The sequence below is a fragment of the Nuphar pumila genome, chromosome 7, assembly GCF_984573655.1.
Source record: "Nuphar pumila chromosome 7, dmNupPumi1.hap1.1, whole genome shotgun sequence".
NCBI classification, from domain to species: Eukaryota; Viridiplantae; Streptophyta; class Magnoliopsida; order Nymphaeales; family Nymphaeaceae; genus Nuphar; species Nuphar pumila.
The window spans coordinates 105,925,065-105,949,220 of NC_143255.1; the positions used below are offsets into that span (position 1 = coordinate 105,925,065).

Below are 24,156 nucleotides of genomic sequence, written 5' to 3' on the forward strand. Positions count from 1 at the left end.
AGCAGAGAGCCTGTGGAATTGTTTGTGAGGTTAACTTCTTGTTCAAACACAAGAAACTTACCAGTGTTGGTTTTCAGACTATGATCTGCTGCAAACCTTGCTGCGGGCTTGTTACAATTGAGATGAACAACATGCAACTTATTATCTAGTTCAATCCAACTAACGCCTTGAGGTTGCCTCTCCTTTATCAGGTTTCTCACCTTCTCCACAGAGTTCCATCTTGCATCAGTTGTATTGCTTGAGAATAGATCATATTATGTTGCAGAAAATTGTGGCTCTAACTTGACAAGCTGCTCAACTAATTCAGTTTCCCTTTCAAAATTGCCATGAATTCTACTTGTCCCAAGTAACGCATTCCAAATCCTAACACCAGCTTTCAGTGGTGTATCTCCAATGCAAGTGATTGTTTCATCAAAGCACCCAGCACGGCCGAAAAGATTGATCAAACATGCATAATGCTCACGTTCAGGAATTACACCATGATAGTTGGACATTGATTTAAAGTAGCAAATCCACTCCTCAACAAAACCAGAATGGTAGCAAGCGGTGAGGATTGCAAGAAATGTGACTGAATCTGGTTTCACACCTTGCTTTAACATCCCCTCAACGACTTCTATAGCCTCTTCCCCGCAGCCATGATGAGCAAAGGCAGCAACCATCATGTTACATGCAGCGATATCCATCTTACTCAAACCAGGAAAAATTTTCCTGCCGCATTCCAAACTTCCGCATTTTGAATACATATCAATCATACAACTCACAACCACTATATTTGGTCTAAAACAGTTTTCAACAAACGAGCATGTATTTATTTGCCCTGTTCAAGTGCGGCAATACTCGAGCACGCCCTCAGACTCCCACTATAAGTAAACTGGTCAGGTTTCAAGCCTGCTAACAGGTCCAATGCCTCCCACCCGAGTTCATTCTGTGCACAAGCCACTATCATGGCAGTCCAGCAAACCACATTCCTCTCAGGCATAATTTCAAACAATCTCCTTACCTCCACCACATTCCCGGAATTGCCATAACCAGACACCATGGTGGACCAACACGTCACATCTCTCAAATGCATTTTATCAAACAAGTCTCGTGCATCATTGATCTCCCCGCATTTAGCATACCCATCAACCAACAAACTCGCTGCCATCTTGTTACGCATAAACCCAGCACGAAGAACCAGAGCATGAACCTGTCTAATGATCCCCATCGCCAACAACACAACGCACGCAATAAGCATGGCGGCGAAGCTGAACAGGCTAACCCCAACGCCTGTCCTCCGCATCTCCACAAACAACTTAATCGCGTCAACGCACAAACCACCCTGAGCCAGAGCCACCACCATGGTGTTCCAAGACACCACATCTCTCTCAGGCATTTCGTGGAACAACCGGAGTGCAGGATCAACCAAACCAGCTCTCGCGTACCCAGCGAGCATGGCGTTCCAAGAGAACACGTTTCTCAGAGGCATTTTGTCGAACACCTTGAGAGCGTCGCCCGGGCTGCCGCACCTCGAGTACATGTGGAGGAGGTGGTTGGAGACGAACAGGGTGAGGGTGGTGCCGGTCCGAAGGATGTGGAGGTGCACCCACCTGCCGTGGGAGAGGGCGTTGGAGTGGGCGCAGGTCTGCAAGAGAAAGGCGAGAGTGTGAGAGTCGAGGCGGAGGCCGCGTTCGGCGAGGAGGTCTAGGGAGTCGACGGCCTCTTCGAGTTTACCTTCGGAGCAGAGCTTCGCGAGGGTGCGGGCGACGCAAGAGTCGGCCACCCTCTTCTTCTTCGTTCCCGACGACGAAGCCTTGCTTCTGAAGAAACACACAGAGATGCGATAGATCGAAGCGCGAACGCGTCGACGGCACGCCGAAGCCATCGCCTGGAAGCAGAGAAGTCGCCTGCGGGATCTGGTCTGACATAGGGCGGCGCGTTTGAGTCGGAGCCTGGGCTTGGTCGCAAGGTCAACCAGAGCCCGACTTGGCTCGACGTGTGGTGTGGTGCTGCATGATCTGGGCGAGCTCACCGAATTTATTGGCGCTAGGGAGGTAAACCGTAAACGGGTCGGACTTGGGTCGAATCGGACTTGGGTCGAATCGGACTTGGGTCAAATTTAAGCGGTATGGCCGATGTAATGTGGATCTAGCATAATTGAATATGGTTGTGAACAGAATCAGCTAAAACCAAATCCAGATCTGACTTTCTTCAAATTCGACTTTACATGTATTCAGGTTAAGATATTAGTCGCATTCAGATATCTCCTCAACAAGGATCACTTTGGATCGACTGCTAGGACTATTTAGCTGCATCGAGTACTGACCTTAAAAGGTACAATGACTACTCTAGCGCATCAGCCCTTACGACTATGGTACCCTTGAAGAAAAAATGGAACGAGCCATCCATGCAAGGTTCCAACAATGAAGGCATCATCGTGTCATTTATACTAACTCAGTTAAGTAATTTGCTAGAAAATTTTAACAGCACCTCCTCTATTTGACGGAGGAAGCACGACATTGCTTTTTGCTTGAGGGCATCTTGTGAGAAATTTTGGTAGCATTTCTCTTGCTTAACAAAAAAATAGATATGCTTATTTAAGCTTAGATAGCATCTTGTTTGATATTTAAGCAGTGTCTTCCCTGTTTAACAAAAAAATCGCTATGCTCCTTTAAGCTCGGAGAATATCTTGTCAGAAATTTCAACATCTCTCCTGTTTAACGAAGAAATCATTATGTTCATTTTTGGATAAATGTGCACCATTGTGCGTACTTTGCTTTCTCCATGGTTTATTGGAAACCTTAGTCAGTCCATACACTTATGACTTAGATGTTTATGCAAAAACGGTTTTACGCAAAATCTGAAACCTTTCTAATAGAAGTTTCATCGCTAAACAATATTTTGAATGAAACAAGGCATTTGAAATCGTTTTGGCGAAAGAGATCATTCATCATTTGTATGTTTATTATAACATAGCTATATTTAGTAAAAGCAGATGCATGTACACATAACAATGCGACGACAAAATAAAGTGCATAAGCAAAGCCTGATGAATGAAACAACACATTGGGCTAAGTAAAATGCATAAGCAAGGCTCGGTGACTGAAACCATGTATCGGGTTATGTAAATTGCATAAAACAGAAGCCTGAGATCATAACAACGTGATGTCAAAGTAAAGTACGTAAGCAAGGCCCGATTAATGAAACCACATATCAGACTAAGTAGATTCTGTAGAGCAAAGTATATGTATATTTTTGTATATATATAGTAAATAGATAATTAGTCACAAGGATACGTGCGTGAACACTGAAGCAGGCTTGTGGTGACCTAGATGGCGTAAACCAAGGACTAAGACCCTGTGACACTTAGTTCAAAGTAAATATCGAGCGATAGTCGTAAATATTCGTGCGTGAACACTGAAACAAGCTTGCAGTGCCCTAGAGGACATAAGCCAAGGAATAGGATCATATGTTATTTTTGAAAGGTGTACGAGAAGAAAAATCACACCACACACAACAAGTATTTTACCAAATAACTTGAAAGAGAGAGAATAATGGACCAACTTACCAAGATTCGACAGTGGTGGCTCAATGCATTGTTTGAGACACTCTTAGGTCGTGGCTGACATATCCTTACGTTCGGTATAGTTACAACCAAGTGCATCTCTTGCAGAATTTATCGGTACGAAGAAACGGCAAGGTTTAGGTCAAAAATGGATTGAACCTAGTTTAGGTCCAACTAAGTTCAAACCTAACTCAAGTGAGATATAGGTTAAATGGGTTGGACCTAGTCAACAAAAAAGTAGATGAGGTCAAATTGTCAGGGCCAAGGGGTCTTGACCCAACTACGTTTAGTTTAGGTTAGGTGGGTCCAAGCTCACCTCAATTAAGTTTAGTCTAGGTCAAGTGAGCTTGACCTAGGCTAATACCAAAATAAAGGAAGATAGAGAAAGGCTGACCTGATAGGTTAAGTTTACTTGACCCAACTAGGCTTAGGCTAGGCCAAGTAGGTTCAAGCTCACTGCAAGTGAGCTTGGTCTAGGCTAGAATCAAAAGAGAAGAGAGATAGGAGAGAGTCAAGAGATGCTAGAGAGAGAAAGTGAAGAGAGAGAGGGGAATGATTTCTAAGGGAGGTCTCCTCGTATTTATAAAAAAAATATGGATCAATTCAATGATTAAATGAATTAAAGATTTATTTGTCATAGTGCAATGCTCTTTAAGAAATCCTAAACAAGCTTCATGGCTCAATTTTAGACATGAGGTGAGGAAAACATGGTTAACAACCAGGGAAAAACCGAATTTTATGGTCTAAGCCAAAGTTAATCCATTTTCTGTTAAAATCTCAAAAAAAAAAATGAGCTTGGTCATAGGAGTTGAAAAATATCTTAAAAGAATGTCGGTACCTACTTAATTTCTCTATTGGTGGATCCCACCTTGATTTTAAAATCATACTATTATGAAAATTTGGCCAATCATCCCTATAGCTCAAGTTATATGATTATCTAGAGATTACCCACTTTATTCCACAAGATTTTAAAAATACCCAATTTTATATATTTTCAATAGTTGTTGTTTTACATAAAATAATCGTATAAAAAACCATATCCCCAGCTTTGTTCTACCATCAACCAGAAAACCCTTAGGTCTAAATGTGATACGACACTTTTCTGATTTCTCCTACACTTTAAGGTATCCTTATTTGGGTACTTGATTTGCTCTAGTGAGCCGTCGTTACCAAATCTAAAACTTAATAATGGATTAGCATGGAATAATTGAAGGTTTAAAAGAATAGTAGAAAAAAGTAAAAGAAAAGAAAGCAGCAGCAAGTTTTGAGCTTCCAACACCATGAAAACATATTACATAGCAAATTCAACTTTCAATTACATTTGTGTTAGTACGTAGTCTAATTATTATTAAGTGCCAATACAATACAATACTGGGCTGTGCCAATACAATGCATAATTATTAGGCACACATTTTATATTTAATTGTCACATCTTGCTTGAATCCAATACAAACTAACTTATGGCTTAATACGAATAAAGCTAGGATGATCCAGTAGGGGCTGCAACATCGCTTTGCTCAATACGCAGATCATGTATATATGACTTACCTTGCAATTTACGTGCAAAAAGATCCTTCAAATATTGGGCTGTGCCAATTCTTTTAAATTGTGGGGGATTTTGTAGAGTTAGAAGGCTTCGTGCAGGACCAATCTCTTTCATCAAATTAGGACTCAAGAAGGTAGCAATGGACAATCGTTCAATATCATGACTAACAACAGCCCTGTGTTCGATGCTGCGATATATGCCATTGCTTATTATCTGCAAAAAGAAAGGAAAAGATGTCATGCCACATGATTAAACCCTTTGAATTTTAATGTTTAGTGCTAAGGGTAAGTCTGGTAAACAAACTGATTAGGCTCAATTTGGTTCGTCATTAACTCATTGGTGATCAGTTCACATAACCCGCGAGTCGAGCTACGAGCAGCTAATTCAGCTTAAACAAGTCGAGCCCAACACAGGGTGTTTGCCTTGAGTGAGCTCTTATAGAGAAAGTATATATATATTTTAGGTGTAATATTTAAAGAGAAAAATGCATAAAATATATAAAATATGAAATATTATGTGTAATATATAAACTACATAAAATTTTAAGTGGAATATATATATATATATAATTCCATGTAATAATTAACATGAATTATTTTACATGTGCAAGCAAGTGTTAGGTTTGTCTCAATATTCAAGAAGAAGGCGAGTTAGAACTGGGTTCGACTAAACGCTAGCACGACCCAATTGGTGAGCCCAGTCAACTGGTAAACTACCCAAGCATGAACATGACTGAGTCACGATTTCAGTGACCATGTTCAGTTCGTTCAACGTAAAAATGTCTTTTCTTTTAGTTTTGAAATTTTGCAAAATGTACGATGTTGGGTTTTCAACACTAGCAAAATCTGCATATACATCAGAAAGCATGATCCAAATGTCAGTTTCTGATGAACATAATATGTAGATCATATCTAAAGGGTCACATGTGCCAAAAAAGCAGAAAAACATAAAAATATTTAAAAAATTCATTAAGGGGTTCCTTACACACGAAGACAACAAAGATTACCACACACACACTCACACACACACATATATATATATATATATATGGGTTAATTTTGGCTACTAATGAAAGTACGGTACTAATGAGCTAGAAATCATCAGTGCAAGTTGTATCGGCTCAATCTAACCACATAGAAACATGATTTGTTTGCTAAGGATCAAGCCTTGGATCATGTTTTTCTGATGTAAAAAAGTAATCCATTGATTTTTTTGACTCCTTTAAAAACTTAATTACTTGTCATAATTGCATTATTCAAAACAAGTTTTTTACTAAACAAACCACGTCAATCACATCTATGTGGTTGGATCTAGCTCATATATATATATATATATGAATGAGAGAGAGAGATGAAAACCTACAAAATAGACCAGGTGTTAAACAAAACATCCTATTGGATTTTCGGTGTTTTTTCACTAAGAGGATTCGAAAATGTTTTAATGCTAATAACCATCATGATAGACTAACTAGTCTTGCAGGATGTCAAGTTGAGCCCTTATGAATGTTAGTATTTGAAAAATAAGCTTGCTCGCATAAGGCTGACCATCCCCTTGATATATACAAGTGAAGAAGAAGATGCACACGTGTATCAAAATGATGAGATAATGAAGACTCAAAGAATAGTGACGTGCTCATCAAAATGTCTCTAAAATTAATTTTATTTTTTAGACTACATGTTAAAAGCCCTTGTATGAGATACACATCACACACATCACTTAGTGTTAAAAATAAATCAAAGAATATTAGAATATGTCTAGATTAAAAATATTTTTTTAGACAAAATTTTATTACAAAATCATTTAGAACATGTATTTTTGTTTCACGTATTTTATAAAAATAGTTTAAGAAATTTTTTTGTTCACGTGATTTTTTTAAAGAAAGTTATTTTCATGAAGGTCGTTTCTAAAAAGGGCATTTTGAAAAAGACAAATTGAAAAAAAGATACTTTTGAGAGAAAGATGTCTTTTGAGTTTTGAGAGAAACAAGTTTTGATTTTTTTTTTTTTTTTACGAGAGACGTCTTTTGGAGAAGATTTTCTTTTAAGAGACGTGACAGTTTAAAAAAGGAAGATGTTGAAATAGTTTTGAAAGAGGAAGACGACGCAGAAACAATTTTTAACTGTTAAAATATGTTTTTTTTTATAAACCTTTTGACAATTTTTTTGAAAAAGACAAGTTTTATAAAAGATGACTTTTGAGAAACATTTTTGAAAGCAAAACGTTGAAGACAGTTTAAAACAATTAAAATTTGTTTTCTTTAATAAAAACTTATAGCAAAAGACGTGTGAAGAGACACATCCCTTCCAACGTCTTTTTTGAAACCTTCTTATATGTACCTTTTGAAAGAAATTAGAACACAACTATTACTAAAGAAAAAGAAAGAAATCAGTGTGTGATTCAAAGAAAGAAAAATCCAATGTTTTTGAGAAGAACTATAGCCCATCTCATTCACTGTTCCCATCTCATTCACTGTTTTGTTCAAGAGGCTTATAGGTGTAATGAGATACTGCAGAAATATAAAGAGTGCATACAAGCACTTACAACAATGAATAAAAAAAACAATATTACAAGTCCACAAAGGGACAATACAAGCACAAACCTTTAAGAAGGCAACAATATAAAAAGCCTCTTATTGAGAAGAGAGAAAGCTCTCAAGAATGAGAAATATACAAGGGTTCACCCCTATTTATACAAGAGGGAGAGGAGAAAATGGATGGCCAAAAGGCCTCAAAAATAAGAACCAAAAGGGGGCTCCCATAGAGTCGTTGGGAGCCCCCAACGGTCACATTTGTGACCGTTGGGGGCTCCAACGACTCTAAGGTTGGAGCCCCTTTTAGTCTTTAAAAGAAATAAAAAAAGAATTAAAAAAATAAAAAATAAAAATACATTTTATCAAAAAAGGAAAATAGTTGTTTTCTAAAACAACTACGTGAAATTACAAAAATACCCCTATCAGGTATTGATGTAATATACAGTATATATATATATATATATATATATACATTTTAACAATAGGATCCCTGTACAAGTTTCTGCAATTTTTCTTTTAACTGCTATAAGGTTCTTCCGGCTGTGAGAGAAGTGTTCTTTGCATGGCAAAGGCTGTTCTGTCAAGGTTGCTGCAAAGAGTGGCTTGTACTGGCTTTGATCTTGCTTTCAAGATCAAGTTTAGTGAAATCCCAAGTCAAGTTATGCTTGGGGACTGAACGTAGGTCTGAAGGACCGAACCAGGATAGAAAATTTGTTCCTCCTTGTCGTTTGTGTTTTGCTGTTTTAATTTTTGTGTTTTATTTTCTGAACACTATTCACCCCCCTCTAGTGTTGTGTTGCCATAGATCCTACGCATTTTACATATGTTTATGTTTGTTTTTATAGGAATCACTTCTTGGAGCATTTGATTCTGATGCATGGATAGATTTTTATAAGGTTTCAAAAAATCAATAGCCTACAATTTTCATAAATTTTTGAGGCTCTAAATACTATTCTTTCATCCGAAATGCATGAAGTGTTGATTTCTAGTAAATCAATCTTGCTGAACACATCTACCGGAACACAAATTTGAAAAAAAAAAAACACCAAAAATTCAGTATCATGTTTTGTTTAGCTACGTGCCCATTTTGTAGGTTTCCATTTCCCATATATATATATATATATATTAATTGTTGCAACCCGATAGGACTTCATGTTTTCTTGTGCAAAAGTAAATTGGCAGCGGGCTCAGTTTCACAAGGATTAGCAAATATTATATATAATTGAGCAAGCCTTTGTTAACCTTGGCCAATTTAATTGCCAAGAAAACAGTTTTGCCTCTAGAAAGGTAGCTGCAACTTTGGCACCAAGATTGATATACTACGAAGGAATAAGAGAACGAAAACCTTTTGACATTACCTCTACGACGTCCCCAATATTAACCACAAATGCATTTGGCAATGGCGAAATGGGTAACCATGCTCCATCTTTCCTCATCTGCAGTCCTTGAACATCACTTACTTGAAGAAGCAAAGTAAGCCCCACAGCATCAGAATGTGAACCGAGGCCTATAACCAACTCAGGCTGAGGACATGGTGGATAATAGTTCATTCTCATTGATTGCATACCGTCATCAAAGCTCTCGTGAATTTCTTCCTTCTCCATCCCTAAATTGCCAGCCATCACCTCCAATAATGTCATTGCAAGGGTTCGAGTTTCGATTGCATAATCCTCTATTGCTATCCTATCATATATTTTCAAAAGTTCAAAATCAATATTAAAATCCCCCAATAAAATTGCTTGTGGCAAGTTCAATGAAAATTTGCAAGCAATACTGCAATAAACTGTGATGGGACTAATTACAAGTATAAATTTGTTAGGGTTTGTGCAAAAGTAAATAGTATGGAAACAAGCAAAACAATGAATTAGCGAGCATAAGAAACACATTCATGGGAAGTTGTTGAGGGTCAGCTGGTTGGGGTTTCACCTGAAGGATGGGGAAAGCTTCTGCCAAATGTGTGGCTTTCTAAGCTGAACAGGGAGAGTTACCAAGAAGAACAAATCTGCCCAATCAAGCCTTTGATCATCTGACACAACAAATGCTTGTCCATATCCCTCAATCTCACCATGGAGCTGTGAAAGGTTTTGCTTTTCTTCAAATGGGCTGTCAAAGAATCCCCGTATCTCTCCCTTCATTTTTTCAATTATTTTTAAGCTTACCTCATGGTTTATTAACTGCAAAAGAAAGTGAAATTTTGAAAGCCTCATAATCTGGCAAATGAAATAAATTTTAGTGGAACTTGTACCAAAATGAAAGGAACCTATATTTTTCAAATTTGTAGGAAAAATTGCATTTTTGTGCGAATCATTTGTATCATACTTATTCCAAAATATCTGCCTACTTTATGAGATTGAATCTAAAACAACACAAACAGAAATGAGAAGTTTATTGTCAGCCGAGGCACTACGAGAGGATTGGAATAACTTTCCATTATCTTTTCTAATGAACTATACTCCATTAGGAATCTGAATAGATCTTCCTTGAATAGTCCTTCCTGTTGGCGAAAAACATAAAGGGAGAGCGTCACTTAGCCGCAGGAATCTTCAGTGGATGTGGGTTGTCGGCATTTTTCTCAGCGAATCGACGCTCTGGATGAGCCCAGGCCTTCAGGTGGAAAGGTGAGCAGGAAACTAGAACCCAGAGACCCAGAACGAAACCCAATAACCACGTATGCTGTCATCAAGCATCCATGGAAGTCTCGGGAGATGAGTGGGGGTAATATCCAAGCATCCCCTATTGGTTCTATACCCGACCTCATAACTGAAGAGCTTCTCTGTTCCTTCACTAATTGGGGCTATATATATATATATATATATATAAAGAATAATACAAATGAGAGGGTTAGCGCACGAAACTCACCTGGAAGAAACCCCATTCCTTGCAAGCATGGTGAAGCCTCTCTTTCTCAGATTGAGCAGATTCTCTATGAAAAAGGGATTGAAAGTCTATGACTGGAATGTTTGAGAGCTGATGGGTGTTGCAGACATTGGTTGCATCTTGATCTGGACGGATGTATCGCTCTGGGACAACTGAAATGTTCCCTTTAGCAAGCTCTTGAACATTTGGAACCGCTAAGGAGGATCCTAGGGTGTCCATGTGCATATCCGGAGGGAAGAAAGGATGGCCAACCGCAAAAAAATTGATGGAAATTTTGAGCTTCGTCGGTTTGAAGATCAAGCTGGACCTCAGGGTTGGACATGTTTAAATGAGTTTACCAGCCGCCATGGTTAATTATGATGATGATAGTGATGGATCGGACAATTAACCATGCCATAGTTAACCTTGGATGTTTCACTATGTTCTTAGCTGGACAGATGTCAACTCCAACAGAGCCTTATCCTTGGATGAAATACTCTTTTACCAACTTTATGGGACCTTCGATTAGGTTTATAGGGAAAAACTTAACCCTTGACGAAGAAGATAAGTACCAAATACAAGAGAAATTTCGTACACACAAAATTTCAATATATATATATATATATATATATAGATAGAGAGAGAGAGAGAGAGAGAGAGAGAGAGAGAAGTGCTAAATGAAACATGCTAGAGAGAGTAATGGGTCAGAAATACCTGAAATTTTCAGGTTTTTTTTAAGTTTTTTTAAAAAATTCTAATCATGCAGATGTGATCCGTGTACTTGATTTTATAAGAATCAGCTCTTGAAGTGTTCGATTTGGAAACATGGGTGAGATTTTACAATGTTTGAAAAACCAACTGTCCAATGTCTTTGTTTCCGAGGCTCCAAATATCATTTTTTTCATCACCAACACATGATCTAGGTGTGCGTTCTTTGTAAATCAACAATGCCCAACACATTTATGGGTTTGGAACTGCAAAAAAATATACCTAAAAAGCAGAAAAAATCATTTAGCATGTTTCATTTAGCACTAACCCATATATATAAAAGCCTTTGGGCTATTTCTATATTTTAAATGTTCTGATTAAAAGTGGAATTCAATTCCATTTTCTAGTTCTTTTTTAAGTCTTAGTGAACAGATTTTAACAACATTGCTCAGATGGGCCTCACAAAAAATTTCAGTGGTTCGTGGTCCCCTAAATTAAACAGCATCCATGGCTCAATAAATAGATGAAAAAACAAAAGACGTTGACATGGATGAACAGCATCTGAGGGACCTCTAACACTAGCTACTCCTGAGCTGATATGTAGTCCTTCCTAAGATGCTTTGATTATGATACTGGCATTTCTTCGTGGTCCAAAAAGTTGAAAGGTAATTTGATGGAGGTCATGCACGGAATGTTGTCAGTTCAGGTAAGTTCAAAACTTTTTTTTTTTCGACAGACCTAATGATGCTCCAGTTAGACGGATGGAGAAATGGGAAAATATATTAGTTAAAAGAGGTCGGAGTAGGCCTAGGAAGACTTGGATGATGATAGGAAAGAATATGAATGCTTTGAACCTCATCGAGGACATGACATTGGATAGAAATGATTGGAGGAGAAGGATTCATGTGGAAGACACATAATGATTTTCTTTGTTGGTTCATATCGCCGACCCCAATTGTTTTGAGATGAAGGCGTTGTTGTTGTTGTTGTTAAAACTTATATTGTTAAAGGTCAAGGGGATAAAGCGTATAGCTTGAAAATCTCTATATGAACTTAAAAAATCACAATGTGAATGGTATTTGACATTTCATAAGGCAATTACTACACGCAGATATATGACAAATAGATGTGACCATTGCAATTATATTTGAAAAAGTAAGACAATTTTTTATTCTATATGTGGATAATATTCTTTTGACTTGAAACAACAATAAAATGATTATCAAAACCAAGTCGTGGTTACATTTTTAATTTAAAATAAAAAACATGAAAGAAATATCCTACATTCTTAGAATAAAAATTACACGAGAAAGAAAAATCTAAACTTGTGAGCTTAATTCAAGAAAAATATATTGATCGTATACTCAAAAAATAAAAAAATATATTTGTGAAAATTTGAAAAAGAATCATTTACGGTGGTTTGAACATATTCGGCGAAGGTCAAATGATGCTCCAGTTAGAAGGATGGACAAATGAAAAAATATATTAGTCAAAAGAGGTCGAGGTAGGCCTAAGAAGACTTGGATGGAGATGATAGGAAAAAATATGAATGCTTTGTACCTCACCGAGGACATGACATTGGATAAAAATGATTGGAGGAGAAAGATTCATGTGGAGGACCCAGAATGACTTTCTTTTTTGGTTTATATCGCTGACCCCAATTCTTCTGGGACGAAGGCGTAGTTGTTGTTGTTGTTGTTGTATATTCAAAAAATTTAGAATAAGTAATTGAAGTCAGTTAGTACTCTCGTAACTAAAGAGGTCAAATTGAGTAAAAATAATTGTTGGGTAAAAGACGTGATAGGTTAAATATTTGAAATCGTTTTGGCGAAAGAGACCCGTCATCATTTGTATGTTTATTATAACATAGCTATATTTAGTAAAAGCAAGTGCATGTACACATAACAATGCGATGACAAAATAAAGTGCATAAGCAAGGCCTGGTGAATAAAACAACACATTGGGCTAAGTAAAATGCATAAGCAAGGCTCACTGAAACCATGTATCGGGTTAAGTAAATTGCGTAAAACAAAAGTCTGAAATCATAACAACGTAACATCAAAGTAAAGTGTGTAAGCAAGGCCTGATGAATGAAACCACACATCAGACTAAGTAGATTCTGTAAAGCAAAGTATATGTATATTTTTGTACATATAGTAAATAGAAAATTAGTCTCAAGGATATGCATGTGAACACTGAAGTAAGCTTGTGATGACCTAGAGGGCGTAAATCAATGACTAAGACCCTGTGACACTTAGTTCAAAGTAAATATCGAGTGATAGTCGTAAATGTTCGTGTGTGAACACTGAAACAAGCTTGCGGTGCCCTAAAAAGCATAAGCCAAGGACTAAGATTATATGTAATTTTTGAAAGGTGTACGAAAAGAAAAATCACACCGCACACAACAAGCATTTTACCAAATAACTTGAAAGAGAGAGAACAATGAGCAAACTTACCAAGATTCGACAGTGGTGGCTCAACGCATTGTTTGAGAAACTCTTAAGTCGTGGTTGACGTCCTTACGTTCGGTACGGTTACAACCAAGTGTGTCGCTTGCAAAATTTATCGGTGTGGCAAAACGATGAGGTTTAGGTAAAAAATGGATTGAACATAGTTTAGGTCCAACTAAGTTCGAACCTAACTCAAGTGAGATAGGATAGGTTAACTTGATTGGACCTAGTCAACGAAAAAGTAATGAGGTCAAATAGTCAGAGCCAAGGGGTCTTGACCCAACTACGTTTAGTTTAGGTTAGGTGGGTCCAAGCTCACCTCAATTTGGTTTAGTCTAGGTCAAGTGAGCTTGAACTAGGCTAATACCAAAATAAAGGAAGATAGAGAAAGGCTGACCTAGTAGGTCAAGTTTACTTGACCCAACTAGGCTCAAGCTAGGTCAAGCAGGTTCAAGCTCACTGCAAGTGGTCTTGGTCTAGGCTAGAATCAAAAGAGAAGAGAGATAGAAGAGAGTCGAGAGATGCTAGAGAGAGAAAGTGAAGAGAGAGGGGAATGATTTCTAAGGGAGGTCTCCTCCTATTTATAAAAAAAATATGGATCTTGGATCCATGTTTGATCTGATTCTAATCTAGTTAGTTAACTTGATTCGAAATCCAAACTTAAGACCAAAATAATATAATGACATCTATGTCCTTATGAGGCCCACTTGATATTTTCATGAGATATTTATACGAGGCCTACAAGATATTTTTATGAGATATTTATATAAAGCTTATCAGATATTTTTGGGGTTTCATAGATATTTTTCATGAAAAAAGTTAGTATACCATTTTCTTCATCTCGATGAGCCGAAGCAGATTGGTACTGCTAAATTTTTTAATTTTGTCCCGAGAGTGAGTTATGGCTAATTGACTATTTGAGCATATATCTCAGAGGATAAATATGTCTTAATTAACTTTGCAAAATTCATTTATTTCGCATTTTGGGAGCATATATCTTTGAGGATATATAGGTCTTAATTGGCTCTACAAAATTCATTCATTTTGCATTCTGGGTTAATATAATAAATTTATATAAAATACCTCTTATTTTTATTCAGAATTTTTACTAAAAAATTGCAAGTATTAAATCTACGTTGTTGGTTAAAGTGTGAATTACTCTTTATACTCCCACGAGAATCATGATGCACTGTAGTGAAAGATAACCCACCAATAGCTAGCTGGGAAGTCATACTAGAGAGCTATACTTGCTCCCTAAGGTTCGTAGTTCATACTACATCCTAGTTTGCCTAGAGTCCTAACTGCTGTGTGAAACATAATTCTTAAGATGTATTAAGCAAATCATTGCTTTCTCATATGAACTACCTCAAATTCACTATTTTTTTTGTAACTTATCTAAATTTCTTAAGCTCTTTTTAGGGTTCAGATATCAACAAGATCTAAGCATAGAGATGATGTAGTAACACTACATCAATAAATCACTGACGGCTAAATGAAAGATGCTAGAGAGAGTAATGGGTCAGAAATACCTGAATTTTTCAGGGTTTTTTTAAGTTTTTTTTTTAAATTCTAATCATGCAGATGTGATCCATGTACTTGATTTTATAAGAATCAGCTCTTGAAGTGTTCGATTTGGAAACATGGGTGAGATTTTATAATGTTTGAAAAACCAACTGTCCAATGTCTTTGTTTCCGAGGCTCCAAATATCATTTTTTTCATCACCAACACATGATCTAGGTGTGCGTTCTTTGTAAATCAACAATGCCCAACACATTTATGGGTTTGGAACTGCAAAAAAATATACCTAAAAAGCAGAAAAAATCATTTAGCATGTTTCATTTAGCACTAACCCATATATATAAAAGCCTTTGGGCAATTTCTATATTTTAAATGTTCTGATTAAAAGTGGTTCAATTCCATTTTTAGTTCTTTTTTAAGTCTTAGTGAACAGATTTTAACAACATTTCTCAGATGGGCCTCACAAAAAATTTCAGTGGTTCGTGGTCCCCTAAATTAAACAGCATCCATCGCTCAATAAATAGATGAAAAAACAAAAGACGTTGACATGGATGAACAGCATCTGAGGGACCTCTAACACTAGCTACTCCTGAGCTGATATATAGTCCTTCCTAAGATGCTTTGATTATGATACTGGCATTTTTTCATGGTCCAAAAGTTGAAAGGTAATTTGATGGAGGTCATGCCTGACGGAATGTTCTGCAGGTAACTTCAAAACGTTTTTTTTTTTCGACAGAGAAAGCTTGGGGTTATACAACTCTGTCATTGGGATTTTAACTTGAAAACATTTTTTTAGGCAAAATCTCATTTTTCAAAAACTTGTGAGAAATTAAAAAAATTTCATAAATCTCACATTTTTTTTCGGCAAAATCTCTGCAATAAAAAATAATTTTTAAAATTAATTTTTTTATAAGAAAATATTTATAAAAATGACTTAAAAAATAAAAATACACTTTTTTTTTACAATAAATAACCGTTTTAAACGTAAATATCATGTTTAAATCATGGTATTCATGTGTTTTCATAAATCTTGCGATATTTTAAAAATCTCGTAAGAAATTGCTGTTTTAAACTTTCAGGCAATTTCTCGTGACATTATCACAAAATTTTCATAAATTCCGCGATATTTGTCACTATGGTTCCAACAGAAGGTGACGGGCACTAACTGCTCCTGCCAGATAAGTGGAGGCCCCGTTGGTAGGTAAGTAAGTTCAAAACTTACGTGTTGCATTTGTCAACTCCTACGATAAACATTGCAATTTTTTGCACTTTTGTTGTCTAAATTTGTAAACGAGTCATTAAAAGTTTGAAAATGAGAATGTGATTCCAACAAACAGGGTTGCTAAGCCGCATGCAATCACCAGGTATTATTGGCTAAATCTTGAATATAGTAAAGCAAATACATCATTGTTAGATTTTTTTTATGCATCATTGGTAAATTTTCTTGATGCAAGTGCGTGCAAGACTCAAATAGTGAGAGAAAAATCACTCTATTGTAATTCAGCTCTTGTAACCAAGTGAGTGATGTTAGCATGAAATGACAACTACAGTGGACATATCGCCTCATATGTTTGGGCCATGCATTAAAAAGAGAGATGGGCCCACTCTCTTATATTTGCTTGTATCATGAGCATATCCAAAACGTCTTTAACAAATTGATTGTTAAAACAATTTTAGAAACAAAACCAGGTTTTTGTTTTAATTTTCTGGATACCTGGAAAACATTTTAGTAAATGATTTTGAGAAAGCTGTTCAAGATTGGGATGAAATGGCAACCCAAGGTGGCTATAAGATTCCAGTCTGTGCACAGAAAAATACACACACACACACACAAAAAAAAAAACCCTTTGAAGGAAGCCATTTTGTGCTCATAACCTTCAGGGAGGGGGCAAACATGAACGGTGGTAGAAGAGATAAGTAGGCAGTGGTGGCAGTAGTCCCAACGGTTGAAGAAAGGAAATGACAGCGACTAGTGAGTGATGGTAATCCGTCAGAGGTCGCTCTAATGTGATTAATCCATGCTATGAACAGCAATCAAAATAAATCTCTATATTTTTAGATGGGTTGCATGTTTTCTTAAGATCCCCTGAATGAACGGCACCTAGAGTTTTGCAAAATGAACAGCCTAAAACATAGTTAGATGGATGGTATTTGGGAATTGGGATGCAGAGGGATCTCTGACGGATTAGGGTCGTTGAGAAATCAAAATAATTTGGATTTTTTGAGAGCATATTGTTTTCGTTAAAAAGCATTCTCTGTGCTCCTTACGATGGCAGACTGGAAAGCTGTAAAGATTCAATGCGGATCAGGTAAAGCAGTAATACTTCTCCTATGTAGTGGTATACTCAGCTTTTTGCATGCTAAAACAGAGCAAGAGTAATGCCTTGTGTTGGTGTTTCACAGTAGCAATGTAAAACACCATCTTACCTCATCTGCTCTTGTAAAGACCAACTCCTTTGCCATGCACCGAGAACAAGAGACTGTCTGGAACGTCTTCGGCCACATTGCATTGTATGCAAGATGGGTCCTTCCAAACAGAAGAAATGCGTAAGATATTGGAATGGACACATGCTCGTATCTGCGGGAAAGGTTCAATCATTCTAAACCTAACCTGATGCTGTTAGTTCAACCAGTGTAAAAGACTGTGCACGCATAAGCTGAAGTTGCTCTGCCTTCACCAAATGTTCATAAAAAATTAGAATAGGTTAGAATGTGCCGTCTGCACTCTGCAGATGATGTTATCCTCATCTGGGTAAATATAATTAAAACATTGTATTATTTTCTCATAATCAACAAGGCCTTAAGATCCCAAGTTTTGAAAATGATGAAATTTTCATAAGGGATTACATCAAGTCCACCAATTAGCCTCAACAAATGATTCTTCAACAATGTTGGCAACAACTTGTGCAATATTCTGCAGATACGCTGGCTACCAAAGTCTCCACATTCAAGTACCATCATACCTCGGGCTTCATCTCAGTGAATCAGCTACAATGTTGGTATATTTCCTGCTGACACAACTCTGCAGTCATGAATTGTTCATTGTCATTAACCAGAACAGTATTTAGACAGCTTAATTATGTATTTATGGGAATCAAAGACATGTATTTGAAGGGGCATGTGGGAATCAAATATAAAATGATCGTGAATGCAACGGACTGAAAAACAATTAGCAGCTTGGAATTCCACGAGCAATGAAGCTGAACAACAAACCCACTATCTTCAGCACAGAAGAAGAAACAAGTTGTCACATGTATCAATCTATTGGTTACTGAAGAAAATCTTTAAAAAGGCAGAATAGAACACTTTCATATGATTCTTACATGCAAAAAGATCCATTTGTACCCCAACAAAGAGCTCACTTGAACTCGTAAGGAAGAATTAAGGTCTTCACACAGCGCATCCTCCTCTCTTCCCGGTTCTCCATTTGAAAACCCCAAAACCATCATCACTCCAACTCAAAATTCTACTTTGATATACTTGCAAGGTCTTGAGCACCATCTTTAACTCATCCGATATCAAGAAGCCCAATAATAAATAATCAATTGAATAGAAACAACATCAAGACTGAAAATGCAGAAGAGAAGGACAAAAGTATCTCCAGAATCTATATATACACCTCCCCATGAAAAAACACAAAAAAGCTAGGCAAAGCCAAGAAGAAAACAAGTTGGTTTTCTTCTTCTTCTTTTCATCATCATCATCATCATCACCATGTTTCTTTTCCTCTAACAATACAAAACCAACCAACCATCTCTCTCTTCTCAGTGGAATCCTCCCTTGTGTCCTCTCGATTGGTACACCTCCAATTTAGACTTGGCCTCCCGCAGCAATTGGTCCACCACAGCGTCCTGAATCATGTTCGCTTGCTTCGACGCCCACTCGAGCACGCTGAGCGCTTGAGCGTCTGCGAGGGCCGCACTATCGGGCACGCTGAACGCGACGCAGCAGAGCAGGACCAACGCCGCGACCTGCACAAGCTGCTCCCCGAAATACACCAACTGAACCAAGTGCTTCGCCCCGCCTATCTCGGTGATGGCCTTCGAGTGGTCGACGCGGAGGTAATTCTCCTCCCCGGCGAACTTGGCGAGCGCCACCGCTGCCTCCCTCATCACCTCCACTTCCCTCTCGTCGAGCAGCCGGACGAGAGGCGGGATCAGGCGCGTCTCCCTCGCTGGGAAGGTCCTCGCCAGGCACCCGATCGCCCTGATGCACGGCAGAAGCAGCGCCGTCTCCGACCCCTCGTCCATCACCACCCTCAGCAGCTGGTCCACCACCGCCCTGGCGGCCGGAGAATTCGGCTTGAACGCCGATCGCCGAAGCTCGGCGTCCTGCTCCGCCATCGCCGTGATCTCTGTGAGCGCCGTGGCCGAATTGAGGCGCACGTCCTCCGTCCCCTTCTCCAGCAGCACCGAGAAGCAGAGCAGCGCCCTTGACTCGGTGATGCTGCGGCAGATCTGCGCGTTCCCGGCCGCGAGCTTCCACAGCGCCCTGGCGGCCATGGCCTTCATGGCCGCCTTCTTCTCGGGGTCCTCATACTCCCTTCCCTTGATGCTCGTCGCCGCCGCGAGCGACCTCTTGTTGGTGGGAGGGGCGTTGCCGTTCCCGTTGTCGATGTGGTGGTACTGGTGGTTCTTCATGGTGGTGGCCACGACGGCGTGCATGTTCCTGTGGGAGGGGATGGCGTACTTGCTGTGCTCCTGGACCGTCTCGAAGGCGAGGTGGCTCACGAGGAGGCGGACGGTGTTGCTCTGAAAGAAGTCGTCCTGGCACTTGGGGTGGTTGGAGGCGAGCTCGGAGACGGCCCAGGCGACGACGATCTGGGCCTTCATGGGTCCCTCCTTGAGCACCTTGGCGAAGGTGGAGCAGACGCCGGAGATCACCATCTGCTCAACGCTGTCCGGGTCGCGGCCGAGGAGGCCGATGGCGCGTGCGGCGTTCTCCTGGGCCTCGACGCGGCCCTCCTTGACGAGCCGGAGGAGGGGAGGGACGCCGCCCTCCTCGATGATGAGCTTGCCGTTGCGGTCATTGTCGCGGGCGAGTGAGACAAGGGAGGCGGCGGCATCGGCGCGCTCGTCGGCGGAGCCCGTCTGGAGGGCGGCCACCTGCTCCCAGATGAGGCCCAGGATGGGCTCGTTGGCCGCGATGGGAGGCAGGCCAAGATACCCCACGCCAACGCGGTCGCCGCCGACGGCCGAGACCCGGAGCAGCCACGAGACGTCGCCGACGGAGTTGTCGAGCTGGGAGGACGCCTTCTTGAAGGCCGCCGTGGGGATGATGGTGAAGACGCGCCGCACGGGCCCCGCCGCCCGGCACTTGACCACCAGCGCCAGGGCCCTCTCCAGCGCCTGTTCGGTGTCGTCGAGGATCCGGCGCGTCGGACGCTCGTAGAGGTCGGAGGATGCGCGCGCGGCCTGCCGGAGCAGGTCGGCCAGCCGCTCCGTCTTCGACTTGAGCTCCCCGCACTCCTGCCGGTAAGAGTGCTGCGACTCGTCAGCCGCCTTAGTCACCTGGTCCGCCAGCTGGATCGGCCTCGCCAGCCGCTGCTTCAGCGCCGCAGCGTCCCCCATCGCCGTCTCTTCCTTCCAACCACCACCGCCGCCGATGACAGAGAGGAAAGGGGGTATGCTGGAGGGGGGAAGGGAGATGATGGGTGTCGGTGGAAACTTGGAATTGGATAAAAGAGGAAGAAGTAGCCCTACCCTCCTCAATCAACGGGGGAGGAACGATTCTTTGTTAACGTTTACCGTTCCATCTTCCTTCCTGCCAGCCATTACCATCCTCCATATACGAAGAAAAGTCAAAGTTTCTTCCACTTCTGGTCTACCCTTAATTTTTTTTTTCATATCCTAAAATTTTGACTAATTATTTTAGAAGAAAAACACGGTTTTCCTAAAGTCTAAACCGAATGCGGTCTGCCCAGTGGGTCGTAAAAGTTACTATTCTTACCTTTTCCGAAGCGTTGAATTGATGGCTACACCCTACGTTTGATCGAAGAAAAAACTTAAGAGTCAAGCTCCCCTCGTTTGGGAGTGACACCTCCCTCTATAAGATGTAGCTTTTCTAAGTATATTTTAGGCTGTATTTGAGAGCCCATACAAGGTCTTCACCCCCTGTCTCGTCTCAAAATCCATCCCTCACAAGTTTGGATCTCCAGTCCAAAGTCCAAATGGGGGGCAAGGCCGGGCAGGGTTCCGTTTTTCCCTCCATCCATTGCTATCTCTTACAAGGATTGGAGAGGGGACGGGGGTGAGACAAGGAGGAAATCCAGATGTGGGTAGCCGGTCCAAACGGGGCAACGCAGGTGGGGCCCCGTTTCCTCAGGTCCACTATACAAGGTGCCGTGGACTCTACACCATGTTTCACATTCACTAAAACTGACAGCTGTTTGGGATGAGAGTGTATGCACTGCACTTGGTCAAACAGCTACCTGGTGGACGTTTTTGGAATTGACAGCTTGGATAAGAGTTTAGGCACTTGTCAGTAAAAATCGGCTATTTTTTTAATAAATATAAAAAAAAATGCTTAAAATTAAATTTTAATATTATTTTAATTATTTGAACACGTGTTACGTTTTGATTGACATGAATTAATTTTTTAGTCTTTTCAGAACGATTCACTTGAGAATCGGAGCAAGCAAGTCTCTCTTGGATACCAGTTTCCAAAGGGAGAGGGGGTCCGGATCTGAGAGCCAACCCAACCTGGGAGGTCAGTATCTGAAAACGTTGATCCATCGGATATGAGAACCGAGGTGTTCAAACGTAGCCTTAGATTTTTAGATGAGTGTGTGTTAAATTAATATATATATATATATATATATATCCCACTCAAGAACGAAGGTAAACAAGTAGTAAATGATTCATATTTTAGTTGGAATTAGCTTTTGTCTCCTCCAATGATTCATATTTTTCCATCACATTTTCCTTTCTTTGTTTCGGCTTCTCAAGGAGCCCAAGTTTGTAGACCATGGGAATTGAAGGGGTTGCGTTTGGGAGAAGCTAAAGAGCGGTTGTTACTTGTATCTTGAATTCTAGACATGCTTCGCTTCTTTTTACCTGTTTCTATTTGAAAGAATATTGAAATAAAAAAAACCCATGACAACTCGGTTTCATAATCACATGTGAAAACCTAATCTAACAAATAGACTACTTTGACCATTGGCATTGAAGGAAGGGTTGCGTTTGGGAGAAGCGAAAGAGCGACTTTTTTCATAGAGCTTCTTTCGTGGGTTTTTGCCAGTGAAGGTTTGTGTGTGTCTCTTTTATTCATCATTGTGAAACTTTGCTTTTATTATTAACGTGGAGATGTAAGTCATTAAAATAAGCCATGTATATCTTATATGTTTCTCTTTGGTTCTTATTGTTGTATTTTTTTATTGTTTGGACGAGTTTTTTATTTGAAATAAGTCAAAATGAGAGGTTGAGACTTTTTTTTGTAAAGTTGAAACATTCAAGAGTAGTTGAGAATTGGCATGAATCATTCCATTCATGTTGTATTAGTCAAAACCGATATGAAAATAAGCTGATTCGGTTTATTTTTAAATAAAATTTCAAAAATAGTTTTAAATACTTTTGACACGTGTCATTTGCTGATTAAAAAAATTAGTTGATTCAGTTCAGAATTGGGGCTCTACTTGGTGGGTAGGGGATCAATTAAGGTTCGGCTTGTCTGGCAGGACACTTCACCTTGGGATGGAATGTTGCAAGTTCGAATCCCAATGGTACAGTTGTATCTGGTGCCTAACCCTAGCTTTCTGTCTAAAAAAAGGACTTTTATAAATTTAAAATTTCTTTTTTGGCCAACTGGTTTGATTCCCCCTCACACAAGTTGCTCTGGCACAATTGCGACAGGAGATCACGTCATATTGTATATGATCCCCACCGCTCATCTTATTTGGGAGCCGTGCATCTCACTTAGTGGGGCCTACCCACACTTCCATCTAACTAACCAAGAGTTAACTACAGTTTAAACTAGTTTCAATGGATATCTCTCACGTTCTCTCTCAATGTGGTAAAAATGACCAAGGTGATTCACAATATATTTGCACAGACCTTTTGACGTTAGTACAAAGGTGTTGCAAATAGAGACGCACACAAGTTGAGTTCAAGAAGAGCCTGAGCTGTTCCAACTCGACTCAGTTCAAAATGTTTATGTCCAAGCTAAGCTTGAAGTTGAGCTTGACTGAAGTGTTCAGACTCTGTTGGGTTCCGAGCTCGAGCCAAGCTTCAAGGCATTCCAAAAAAAATCAACTTTTAAATTTTTTAGAGAAGGTGAGATTTGAACCCTAACATCTCTCAAAGTTTCACAAGCAACCCACCGTTAAGCCAAAGCTTATATTTTATTTGTTGAAACCGAAAATAATATATACATACTAAAACTACTCTACAGAAAAAATTAAACTAAATTTGAACTCAACACTTGATTACCCATTACAGTAACAATAACTTATTGATTATTTCTATAAACATAATATATATATATATATATATATATATATATATATATATATATATATATATATATATATATATATATATATATATATATCATACCTTATTGAGACTACTAAGCCTTATTGAGCTTGATAGGATGATCAAGCTCGACTCATTTGCTCATTCGAGCCTTAGAATCATGTTCAAGCCCGGCTCATTTAAAGCATGGACGAGCTTCGGGCTCAGCTTAACCGAGCCAAACTCAAGCTAGTTTGATTTGTTGTGCATCCCTATTTGCAAACCTCTAAATATGGTTAAAATCATCAAGGAACCTCTTGACATTCACACAAATATATTGTGAACCTCTAAAATATGGTTAAAAATCATCAAAGAGATTCACAATATATTTGTGTGAACCTCCTCACGTCCACCCAAATATGTTGTGAACCTCAAAATGTAGTTAAAATCACTTCAGAGATTTACATATGACTCTTTTTGCCTTTCAAAAGAACCCTAACTGTGTTATCCTTCAACTCTCCATAATTTTTGAATGATTTGTGCAAATATCAAT

The 24,156-nt window shown here is 39.3% G+C and overlaps 2 protein-coding genes and 1 pseudogene across 4 annotated transcripts; all 3 read right to left on the reverse strand.

The window, feature by feature from the left end:
• Positions 1-808: 808 nt before the first annotated feature.
• Positions 809-1,864, reverse strand: LOC149832777 (pentatricopeptide repeat-containing protein At2g21090 pseudogene; annotated as a pseudogene).
• Positions 1,865-4,806: 2,942 nt separating this feature from the next.
• Positions 4,807-17,844, reverse strand: LOC149832778 (oxoglutarate-dependent flavonoid 7-O-demethylase 1-like). Of its 3 annotated transcripts, XM_090014711.1 has the most exons (5): positions 17,765-17,839; positions 17,581-17,680; positions 9,547-9,794; positions 8,979-9,303; positions 4,807-5,303 (listed from the first exon to the last, which is right to left on the reverse strand). In XM_090014711.1, the coding sequence occupies exons 2-5, from the start codon at positions 17,656-17,658 to the stop codon at positions 5,025-5,027; spliced, it is 930 nt and encodes a 309-aa protein (XP_089870837.1). In that variant the 5' UTR covers positions 17,659-17,680; positions 17,765-17,839; the 3' UTR covers positions 4,807-5,024. The 3 variants fall into 3 exon arrangements, with proteins under 3 accessions (XP_089870837.1, XP_089870836.1, XP_089870835.1); XM_090014710.1 differs by having other exon boundaries at positions 17,581-17,844; XM_090014709.1 differs by lacking the exons at positions 17,581-17,680; positions 17,765-17,839 and adding an exon at positions 10,480-10,803.
• A 584-nt stretch (positions 17,845-18,428) lies between these two features.
• LOC149832779 (uncharacterized) lies at positions 18,429-20,949 on the reverse strand. The gene has a single exon (XM_090014708.1). It carries the CDS (start codon positions 20,721-20,723, stop codon positions 18,918-18,920), a length of 1,806 nt encoding a protein of 601 aa, XP_089870834.1. The 5' UTR covers positions 20,724-20,949; the 3' UTR covers positions 18,429-18,917.
• Between the last annotated feature and the right edge of the window lie 3,207 nt (positions 20,950-24,156).